Here is a 12,204-nt window from a genome sequence, read left to right as displayed (position 1 = left end):
CGCGCCACTCCGCCGGCCCAAGGCATTTCATTTCAATGAGCTCCCTTCTTCACCTGGCCCTGCCAATTTCTCTCCTTTAGTACACTCACTTCCTTAGTAACTGCCTTGCTATTTGAGGTCTTTTTTTTTCTTCTCCAATGTCTTGAAATACATCCTTCACTGGTTAGTCTTGCATATTATCTTTCATTACATGGACTTGATGCCTTAGCATTAGGCAAAATTTAGTCATATTCAAAACCTTATGCCCATTTTAAGCTTTTCCCTGAGTTTTTCACTGTAAATGTTTCTTTTTTTTAATTTTTAATAAAATGAAAATCAGAATGACCAAGGCTATCACTTGAAAGAGAATCTCCATTGAAGTTGAAGGGATCTTTCTCTAAGCCCTACTATTCAGTTTCCTCTGGGGAATATTTTGCTGAGTTTTATAATAGACAGTAATACTAGCATTCTTAACAGACAAATATGCATAAAATAATAGTGGGGGAGAAGAAGAGAAGGTATTTCATTCCAGTGAGTTCGTGCACCTCTTCTACCATGGATGAGCTTTCATAATGTGTTCTTTTTGCTTTCTTCCTGGTTCTTGGGTACATTTTGGGTAACTGATGTTGCTAGATAAGTATCATCTGGATAGGAGAAGTATTATTGTATACCAGGATTTCTCAAAGCCTTGCCTAGCACGTGCATCATGACTTCCTGTTGAACCTGGTTGTGACCTCAGAACCTTTTTCAAAATCATCCTGCAGGCAGTCAATGCCAGTTGCTCAGAGCTGGCAAGGGGAGTGAAACTTACTGTCATTCCTGTGGTTTGCCCACAGTGTGTGCTTTCTGAGATCTGTGGAAAGCTGTGGAAGTGATTCCTGGGATCCCTTATGTCCCTGCTACCCAAGGCAGTCCCTTGAACACTTGGTAATCATAGGGCTAAGTTGTAATATGTTAGAGCTAGATGAGACTTCAAAGATCTTGTTGTCCAAACTAAGAGATAAGACCCTGAAACTTGGAGGGCTAAACTGCACTATTTAAACTGACATCAGGTGCTGCCTAATTAAATGTGTTGCTGTGTTTTCCTTTATAGGTCAGAAGATGCTCCTGTTCAGTTTGGGCTCAGGTGAAAGGTAAAACCATTTTCTGCCTAAGAATGCTGTCCTTATGTCTATGTCCAATCTGCAGCATCAAGTGTATGTTAATGAGATTTGTTTTGACATTGTCACAGGTGACAGGAACCCATCTCATATTACAATAGTTGAAGTAAAAAGCAACAGCAGGAAAGGGTGGGGTGTGGGAGCTATGGAATGTGAACAAGAGAAGCACCCCATGAGTGGGACTCTCCCTTTCTCTCTGTCTCTTGCCTCTGCACTGTTTCTAAGTGTGAATTGGCCTCCTTTTCTTTAACCAGAAGCTGTGTGGTGGAGAGGGTTGGGCCCCAGCTGCTCCAGCTTAGCAACCTCAGTGGCTAAGTTTTTCAGTGCAGGGGAAGTCTTTTCTCCTAGGCTATGTGACTATGTGGTGCATGAATCACTATTAATAGGAGAGGGTGTACTATAATCAGCCTACCTTGGATTTGGGGCTTAGCTGTATGGCTGGATGGGGGCATATCACTGTGGTGAAAACCCTACCGGGGTTGAGAGGGGGACATGATCCCTATGAGGAAAAGAGGCACAGAAAAACATGTTGGCAGACCAAAACAAAGAACCTCAACAGTCCACTGCTTTCAACCATTTGACTACTTAATATGTGCACACACATACACATACTTGTTTGCTATTAAGAAAGACACCCTCCTTTAAAAAAGTGAAGTCATCTATCCGCCACGCAATGAAAAGTGGAACCTTAGTGGAAGGTAACTCACAGGTGGATCTGTTACTGCATCCAGCTCCAACACCAAGATTCCTGGGCACGGTCCATTCCTCTTGATCAAATCCAGATGTGCTGCTTATGGTCTGTTTAGCAATGCATGACTAAATGGCCAAATCAACCATTCTCAAACCACAGTATATAATAGGAAAGGAAAAACAACACATACTTTCATTTAGAAGGCAGGAAAAGATAAAGTACTGTGCAGTGGTCAGGGGGCCCGCAACAATGACCACATTCTGCTAGATGGGAAAAGGAAGTATCCCCATCCTCGGCAGCAGAAGGCATCCCGTGATCAGCACTTGGGCTGCCTCAGCCTTTTCCTGGGTCGCCTGATGGGAGAAGTACCCTAATTCATTTCCTCAAAGCTGTACCTAAGAGATGCCATGGGGAGGAGCTCTGCTGAGTTCTGTACAGTTTAAACCTTCTGCTTCCCATACGCAGTTATCCAGGCAGGGGTGGGGGTGGGGGGTTGGAGAGAGTCGCCGTAGGGATTGAGCAATGACAGGTCCTTATTTGCCAGGCTGGGATTTCCCTGGCAGTACATTGCCTTAAACCATCAGGCAGGCAGCCAGTGGATTTGATTCCCAGAAATTCCATGAGTTTGTAGCTAGTTTATGACCTTTCCCTTGTGGTTTATGAGTCCTAGCAACAGCAGGAGGAATTCTGCCTTTAGCCCACAGTATCAGTTTAACCCCTTACACATCCTGTCCCTTACTTCGTAGCAGCATGAAACAACAGGCTGGGGTGGTGAGGAAAGCTGATAAAACCCCGCTTCCAGGAGAATGCCAGTGGGGAATTAGGCTTCCTTCATTCATCTGCTTATCCCCTAACCTTACCTCTCATATTTTTATCTCTACTCACACCAACTTTAGTAAGGGTAGAGGACTTGGCTTTTCAATCAGGTAAGACATAGTACCTGACTGTCAGCCATCTTGGATTACAGATTGCCAGGCAGTGAGGGCCTCCTCTCTCTCTCTCTCTCTCTCTCTCTCTCTCTCTCTCTCTCTCTCTGTCTGTGTGTGTGTCTCTCTGTCTGTCTCATCTCCAGCTTTATTGATACATAACCGGCATAACGTTGTATAAGTTTAAGATGTACAACGTGATGATTTGATACATTGCGAAATGATTAACACAAGGTTAGTTAACACCTCCATCATCTCACATAATTACCAAATACTGGGGTGCCAAAAAAATGTATACAAGTGGACACTTTAGTCAACATTGCTCAAGAAGTAGTTTGCTGTAATTAAGAAGTATCTGGATGCTGATGGTCGCCACTTTGAGCACCTCTTGTAATTGCAGAAGTCAAACATGACTTGTATTCATCTTTTGTTATCAGTATATATTGAGTAGTACAATTTTAATACAGTTTTCCTTTCTTAAAATGTGTATACATTTTTTGGCACTCTATATATGGGGAGATATATAGATAGATAGATAGATAGATAGATAGATAGATAGATAGATAGATATAAAACATTTAAGATCTACTCTCCTAGCAACTTTCTTGTTTATAATACAGTGTTGTTAGTATAGTCACCACGTTGTGCATTAGATTCCCCAGAACTTACTCCTCTTGTAACTGGAAGTTTGTACCCTTAGATCAATATCTCTCCATTTCCCCTACCCCCCAGCCCATGGCAACTACCATTCTAGTCTCTATTTCAATGAATTCAGCTTTTTTATATTCCATATATAAGTGAGATCGTATAGTATTTTTCTGTCTCTGTTTCACTTAGCATAAGTGAGGGCTTCTTTTAACAAAGATGTGTGTTGTTACGTTTCTGTGTGCCCATAGCCTAAGCTCCCTTTATTGAAGTTTAATGAAACCCACGAGAAACAACCATGCATTCCAACATTCGGGTTGGGGTTCCCACAAGGAAAAGAGGTGCTTTTTTCAGAAAAATGGAGATGTGCAAATATACCAGACAGGCACAGAAACAATTGCTTCCAGAATCCACTGTTTTCAGCAACTGTTTGGCTGGCAAACACTCAAACTGGATAGAAGATATGGCCAGAGACCTGGCTGCATTCTACTATGATTAAGTTAAACAGGAAGCATTTTGCTTTGGAAATATCTAAGTGGCTTTTGGCAGTGCCTTTTTCCCCCCTCTCAAATGAAGAACCAACATTGAAAGAGAGTTTGAACCTTTGAATCCAAACTACTGGAAAGCTCTGAATAGAAAACCAATGGTTATGTTGAAATTCTGGAGGTAATTCTAGCATACTCGTATATTTATCTGTGTACATAATTTACCTGTGTTGTGCATTAACCTCTTGCAGCCTCCTTTTGCAAAAAGGAGACATTGTTCCAGTTCACTCATGTCCGGCAATAGCTCATTTCTGCCCTTGCCCAGTCATGAATTATGCTGTTTACTTTTTGCAAGCTGTCCCTAAAAGAGCTTTGTGATAGTTACAAGGGAACCCGCAGTCGTTTGATGGGAATTGCAGAGGCCTGGGCTCCCTTGCCCAAGTCCTGCTACTAATCAGCCTGATGGCTTGTCTTTGAAATTATATTTAACTTGGCTGATTCTCAATGGCTTCTTTCCGAGATCTCTGAGATCGCTTCCAGCCACAAAGTACTATGAGTCTGTGATTTCTTGAGTCACCAAGCAAGGTCATTTGATATATATGAGATGATAAGTTTATAATCAGGGAACATTCTTCAGTCATAGGCAAAAAGCTCTGAGTCATTAGTGACTACACTTTCTTCTTCAGCCCACATTTTGTACCTTGGGCTTTTCTTTCTGATTTTCATTTGTGTGTTTACTACCTGAGCGTAGGCATTTATATGGGTAGCATGCATGACTGGCAGAGACTTCTATCTCATCACAAGTGTGCAGGATTTCCGTCTTCACTCCATCCTGCACGTCACCAGCTGACTCACTTATATTTCTAAACCTGCAGCACTGATTTTATTATTTCCCCTGACAGTTCTCCCACAATTCTCCATTACTTTTTAGCCTGGTTTCTAAGGCCTCAGTTTGACACCAACACAGCCTTCTAATTGCATCTCTCATTCTTCCACGTGCCAGCTCTTTGCTGGATATGACCCTTGCCTTCTCTCCTCAGTGTCTTTGCTTATCTGAATACATGCTTCCACCTGGATTGCCCTATAACCTCCAGTAATATCTGCTTATTGCAATCCCATCTGTTCTTCAAGATTAAAATTAAATGCCACCTCCTCCCTGAAGCTTTTTTTATTTCCTCAATAGGACAGGCTCTCTCTCTGTCTCTCTGTCTCTCCATCTCTCCATCTCTCTCCTCCTCCCTGCCCCTCCCCTCCTTAGCCATTCTGTCATACTTTAGAGCAACTGGCACAACTATCTCTTCTTACTGGATTTCATACCCTTAAGGGAGAGCATTTGAAGAGCTGGAGCAGTGCCTGGCACGCATTAAGTGCTTAATCAGAATTTATGGAATTGAGGTGAATGATTACCATGGAATCAGAAGTACACTTTGATGAAAAGCAAAGCATAGCTGGTGCAATACTTATCAAATTAAATAAGCCAGAGAAGATCTACATCAAGATATAAGCCTAATGTGTACATGTGTGTATACTTAATAAAGGTGATTTTCCAATAGTTACGTATAGAGAGTCAGGAAGAGTTGGGCTCACTGCTTAGGGTGAAGGATGCCCTGCTGGTGGATGGTCAAGAGAAAGGCACGTTCCCCAACTCCTCCTTTACTTCTGTTCTGTTAGTTTGTGAGGGGATATGTGAAAGCAAGGGAAGAACTAGCTGCTCTACCTAAGTCACAGTCTTCTGACCTGGATGAAGCACATTCCAGCAGCTTCAAAATACAATCTGCAAATGAGATGGATAAACCACTGCCAGTGATCTTGAGAAATCTTGATGAAGAAGAGAAAAATAAGAAGACTGGGGGTGAGCAAAGAACATGGAACTTCGTGCAAGGGAGATAGATTTTGCAAAGCATAGATGAGGACAACCTGAAGTCAAGGAAGGCAAGATCTTCAAGAGAGGGTTCTGTGTCTACTTAGAGGAGAAGCAGCAGTTCTCAGCAGTCAGCATGGAAGCTGTGAGCAGGTTAGGTCAGATCGCTTTCCTTTCTTCTCACACAGAGTCACTAATTGGTCAGGGAAATATGGCGGGCATAATGTATTTTGACTTCAACCAACACTTCCCAATGCCCTGTAGATAATGTGGGCAAAGGAGGGCTGTGTGTGAGCTTAGCAACTGGTGGAATGACTATGCAAAGTTTGCTTATTAATGAGCTGATGTCAAATCCAGGAATATTTAGGACATGGGGTCACTATCTAGTCATCTTCAGCTCAATGTTTTCACCAATCAATAATTAAAATATGTAGAGGATGAAACTACAGAGGAAAAAATATGGAGAAAAGATGGGTGACTAGAGTTGGAAGGAATGCTGGGTGGATTGGATGAAATAATCAGTGCAGGAAACTACCAGCATCTCTCCACCATCTCCAATGCTGTATTCTCTCTTCCAAACAAAACAAAACGAAACAAAACCTAGTGAACTTAGTACACAGAAATGGCATCTCATTGTTTTAATTTGCATTTTTATTACTTGTAAGAGAGCAATTGATCAAAGGCTTATCAATCATCTGTATTCATGTTTCATATGTGATTTACCTTTTCATAGAATATATTTTTTTGCTATTGAGGTATTTGTCTTTTCCTTATTGATCTGTAACACTCACTGTATGTTAACCCCATTGCTTGTTAATTATTCTAAATATTCTACCGAGTTTTCCATTTGTCCTTTTAAGCTTGCTTATGGTACTTTTGGCAGACAGAAGTGTGTGCTTTTTAATACAGTCACATCGCTCATTCTCGTATTTTAAGGTTTCTGCATAAATAAATGTGCTTAGAAAAAAGTTCTTACCTGCTTTAATATTAGCTATATATTCACTTACATTTTGTTCTAATTCTTTTAGTTTTCAATTTAGGTCTTTAAGGCCATCTGGGTTTTATTTTGGTATACAGTATAAGCGCTGATGATCAGAATTGCTTTATTCTAAATGTTTAGCCAATTTTCTCAACACTAGTTATGAATAATGCATCATTTCCCCAATGATGTGGAACAGTAACAAAACAACAATAATTAACAATAGCTGACATTTGCTTATTGCTTACTCTGTGCCACACACTGTTCTAACATGTATTAACTGATTTATTTCTCACAATAACTCAAAAAGTAGATACTACTGTTATCCTCTCCGTGTTATGTCATCCCTCTGTGGGAGACTGAGGTATAGAATGGCTGAATAACTTGTCCAAAGTTCACCGTTAGGGAGTGGTGGTGATCAGACACAGACCCGGACAACCTGACTCCAGTATTTATGCTTTGAAATTATTTGATATACTTGGGTTTGTTTCTATGCTTTCTACTTTGTTCCAGTGTATTCATTCCTATGCTGACACTGTACTGTTTTAATACGTAGTAATTCAAGTCATTTCCCTAATTTGTTTTTCTTTACTAATTTCTATTTTAACCACAGCTCCTCCTTCCATTGTATAATAGGGCTCCTTAAAATGTCAAGGCCTTTTTCTTCTGAATACTAAAAGTAGCCAAACCATGTAAGCTGTGTTTTTCTAGAAAATCTCTTGACAACTCTTTCTGAGGTAATGGGTTTTGCAGGGCTTGTTAGCAAGAGGTGTGTCCCATGGCTGCTTTTGCTGGTGCCAGCGACTCTGCAGAGCCTCCAATAGAACCAAACTGCCCTTACCCTGGTTGTAGCGATCTGAGCAGTGCCAGTGTCAGAAAGATTTTAAGGCTGTGCTATCCAATACAGTAGCCACTAGCCACACATGGCTACTGAGCATTTGAAACATGTACTTGAAATCGAGCACTTGAAATAGTGTGATTGAGAAACTGAATTTTATTTTAATTGAATTTTAAATAATTTTGATTTAAATAGCCATCTTGCAGGTAGTGGCTACTGTATTGCACAGTGCAGATTAGATGACGAAAAAGTTACGTGGCTTGAACTGTTCTCAGACGTGCCTCATTCCCTGCCTTAAATAAATTGTCTACGCTTTGAGGGCCTCATGTCAGCTCCCCCGTTACAGTAATAGCTCTTTGCTTCTGCTGTTTTCAGCTCTTCCAAGGCAGTGCTGGAGTACCCCAGGGGCAGACTAAGCACACACCTGAGGCATTGGTGAAAGGAGGGTACAGAAAAATGAAATCACCTGATGTTCCAACAGTGACAACCACAGCAAATCATCTGTCAAAATGTGGACTTGGTTGGGCTTCCTTACGTTTATTCCATGGCTTGGTGGTATTTTTATTTTTAATTCTATACATGCGGAGTCAGCACCCCAGATCTTTTCATTATCTGGCGGCACCATTGCATATCGACTTCCGTTCTTCCAGAGAGGAACTTGAACTACTACAGTCCCAGGCCCCATCACCATCAATCAGCCTGTGCTGGACAGGCCTGGGCTTGCACCCCTGACTTCTGGGGTGGGGGACATGGGGCCCCCTCTGCTGCAGACAGAACGGACTCAGATCTGCACTGGGAAAGCATGGCACTGAGGTCAAAAGCAAAGACTCTGGAGCCAGACAGTGTGGGTTTGAACCCTGGCACTGTCATTTAGCTGGTGACCTTGGGCAAGTTGCCTAGCCGTTCCAAGCCTCAGTTCCTCATCTGTGAAAGGAGAATAGTAATAATAGTACTCAGTGTACTGTTATTATTTTAATACCTCGTACTTTATTAGAGTACCCACCGGCTGGTTAGGAGAGGTCATTAGAACAGTGTCTGGCACATAGTAAGTGCTAAATAAGTGCTTGCAAATTAAAATGAGACCATTAATTTAGAACATGATGCTCTGATTCAGTCACTTGGCCCAGATAAATGTGGGTGTTCCCCCAGTTTGTAACCAGGGATCCCCGGGGGTTGGCATGTGATGCTGCCGAAGTAGAACAAACATACGTATGTCTTTCAAAGAGCTTTTACATCAATGTTCTTATTTTATCCTCATGGCAACCTGAGCAGAGTTGGGGGTACCACCCTTGTTGAAGTGTAGGGAGCATGACAGATGACTCTATCCCACAGAGAGGATTTGTTTGCTATATTTGACTGCTGGAGCTAACTATCATTTTTGGAGCAAAAATCCAAATGGTGTCAGAGTGACGTCTTCCTCCAGGCAAAGGAGAACTGCCCATGAAAGTCTATCAAGTATAATTGACTTGAGAGAGGACCAACAAAAACAACACAGTTGCTGCCTTTGTCAGACCTACAAGATCAGCCTTTTCATCCCTTAGACCTTGAATGTGGCCTGGTTTTGTGCTTCCTTTTTAGAAATACCATGGAACTGTGTTTTCCTGAGGCCCTGTAGCCTCAGGACCAACTCGGGGGCAAGAGGTACTCTGTGCATTCTTGGGCTGGTTTGTTTAGTGGGGCCAAGCTCTGGGTTACCAGGGTGTGCCCCTCCTAGGAGGGCCATGTTCTGCGCGCCGTGGGTTTAGCGTGTGGTTCTGTCCCGCAGGTTCGTCACTCACGCTGCAGCAGATGGTGGGCGTTGGGCTGGCCTCCATGGCTGTCGTGATTGTGCTTGCATTCCTCTCCTTCTTAGCAGTGTGGTATGTGAGCCTTATTTCTGAGAAATGAGAGGAACAGAGGGAGGCTGGGGTTGGAGTCATGGAGAACAGCTGGGGTTGAGCAGCGTCATCAAAGGGATGGGGGTGGGGGTTGTCCTGGGCTCAGTGGACACTCAGCAGGCAAGTCATGAAACCCTGCACGTCAGGATAGAGGGTGATGCCGTCTTGTCCCAGGAGAAGAGCAGGGTGGGTAATGGATGCCTGGGCCACTCAGAATGGCAGCTGATCTCCCATGCTGCTTCCCCTGAGTGTGTGGGGGCTGTTCATAGGGACACACCTTGGGAAAACCAAAGTGTGTCAATGGACTCTCTTCCTTCTCCATGTCTAGATTGCAGACGGGCGCTACGTTGGGAGGCGACACTGCTGCTGGGGCAGATGTTAGGACAGCTCCTCGAGTACCTGCCCAGAGGCCCCACGTGGCTTCCATCCAGGTGTGTGTGGGCCTGCAAACTTTCTCCATTCCCAGCTTGGCCCCATGCCTGGATTCAAGATGGTGACTATTGCTATGGAATCCCCCAAAAGGAGGAAACTCAGGAATTGCTGATGTCGTCCCTGCTACATGACCAGCTCTGTGTCTATGAACTTGAGACCCTTGATATATAATGTAATATTCACCACAGGCTACAGATCACGTGGGCTGGACCTGTGTCTTCCTCTGAGTGATGCCTGAGAGTCGGCTCCTCTAGACATTGAGTGCAAGAGAGTCTGCATCTTCCTCTATAGCATCTCTGATAATTAATTCCGAATCCATTCTTTTACAATAAGCAATGAGATGGACTTAAGTTTGGGTTCAAATTTGACTTTGTGAAGGAGGTGATTGAAAAGGCTAGAGAACATCGACATGGACAAACTTGTCAAACACTTTGGAAGCAGCTCTTTTCCTATAATTAATTGACATCTAATTAGAAAGTATACTAGCCTGGCCACTCCAATAAGTTCCCTACAATGTCTGATTGATACAGTTCCATTTGTCTTATATGTAATGTATTCAAAAGGCATAAGTCTTCATTCTACTAAAAATATCCTGTGAAGTTAGACAGTTCTTCTCTTGCATGCGAATGTTTATAGCAGCCTTGGGTTCATTTTTGTTGTTACTGAGGGTCTCTTAAAAAAGCTCTGTGCCTCCCTTTATATTCATTGGTCATGTAGTAGCAATAGGTTGAAACAATATCAAGCCCATAGCCAGAGCGGTGTGTTTACAGGGAAAGGGGAACAATGTGGCTGACATCTTCTCTTTCATCTACAGCCTCAGTAACCATGACTGTAACTTTATCATGAACCACGATTCGTTACTTATAAGCAATCCTGGGCTTACCGTCAATATGCTGAATTTACAGATGGAGTGTAGGACCTGTGACTGTTAGAGCCTGAATGAGTATTCTTTAACTTTCCTCCCTCACTGACAATGTAACTCCAAGTCTCAGTAACAAACAAATGGAGGAGAAAGAGAGAGGCTTGTGCTTTCTCTAAGTAAGCGTGGTATCTCCTCCTCCACCCACCTTCCCTCCCTTTCCAGGCCTGGAGAGTAAATAGCGTGGGGGAGGAAAAGGAGGCTAGTTATACTGCACAACCTCAGGGTGCAGCCTGTGTAACGTAGTCCTGAAATAATGCAGTGTCGCAGTCCTGAGAAAAAGGGACAGTCTTTTCCACGTAGTGGGCTGGCATGTTCTCCACCAGCTTACGGGGCATTGGTGAGGGACAGATTTGAGTAGGCTGGGCTTGTGGGCAGATGAGGAAACAGTAGGAACTATATAGCAATAGCTGGAAAGTGTCTATGAAGTTGCTCTTCCCTGAGGATTCCGGCCCAAAGTGTATCCATTCACTTGGGAAGAGTCAGAGAAAGGGATGTACTATCCTGACTCTTGAGTGTTCAATGCCAGCTGTCAGCCCCTGGCCCTGGCCAGTATTAGGCAATATGAGAATAATTGCCCTTTGTCCTCTGCAACTTAAGAGTACAACTTCCGGTCAATATTTAGAACCCTTCTCGCTCTCATCTCAGGTTGAATTATAGAGTAGAGCTCTCACTGGGCTAATATAAATAGTTTTCTACTTCTCATTTTTATGTGCAGCAATTCAAACTCATAGTATTTTCACAGCTCTTGAATTCAATTCGGAATCATTACAAATTACTGTGATTAGTATAGGGTAGGGTCTCCGATGAGTAAGGCTTTCCCTCAAAGCCTCCTCTATCTAAAGAGAGAATTTGAGCCTCCCCACCCTATTATTATTTTTTATAACTCTGTAAACACCATATGTGTCTATAGCCCCTCCCCACCCAATTTCCAGCTCTAGAATTAACTGCCAAAGAAGCTACAGTTCTCCACATGGGAACTTAGCATAAATGTCATTGAAAGGAAGAAATCTTACTTGCTTAGCATCAAAGTTTCTGGTTAAAATAACTGACTAAACATTAAGTAAAATGTACTTCTGAGTATGGTGCAGAAATGTAAAAACAGTTCATGAAAGAGTGCTAAATAGCAAAAATATGGACTTTGAAACTTCCTCTAAATGTTCCAAACAATAACACAGAGTCGCTCAGTGTTAATCCTGAACAGAAGCAGGTGCTGAGTGTTTGCAAAAAGGATGGGCCGTTTTTCTCCAGTTCTTTTCTAATAGTGTTCTCATAAACATGAAGAAGCTTTACGTTTTCTGAATTCACCTAGTAGCTTTACCGCAGTACTGTTCTTTTTTTTCTCAAGTGGATTCCTGGTTAAGGGGGAAGGATGTCTCAGGAGACTGACAGCGGGTCTTCCTGGGAGAATG

At 42.7% G+C, this 12,204-nt stretch overlaps 1 protein-coding gene across 1 annotated transcript in view; it reads left to right on the top strand.

The window, feature by feature from the left end:
- SUSD1 (sushi domain containing 1) overlaps positions 1 to 12,198 on the top strand; it is a 129,241-nt gene extending 117,043 nt beyond the window's left edge. Inside the window, exons 14-16 of the mRNA XM_019635793.1 lie at positions 1,073 to 1,112; positions 9,330 to 9,423; positions 9,770 to 12,198. Coding sequence (XP_019491338.1) covers positions 1,073 to 1,112; positions 9,330 to 9,423; position 9,770 — 135 coding nt within the window. The 3' untranslated portion in view covers positions 9,771 to 12,198. The remainder of the gene's footprint in view (positions 1 to 1,072; positions 1,113 to 9,329; positions 9,424 to 9,769) is intronic.
- The last annotated feature ends 6 nt before the right edge of the window (positions 12,199 to 12,204 follow it).

This window comes from Hipposideros armiger, unplaced genomic scaffold (assembly GCF_001890085.2).
Source record: "Hipposideros armiger isolate ML-2016 unplaced genomic scaffold, ASM189008v1 scaffold_24, whole genome shotgun sequence".
Taxonomy (NCBI): Eukaryota; Metazoa; Chordata; class Mammalia; order Chiroptera; family Hipposideridae; genus Hipposideros; species Hipposideros armiger.
This window is presented reverse-complemented; position numbering and strand designations above follow the sequence as displayed.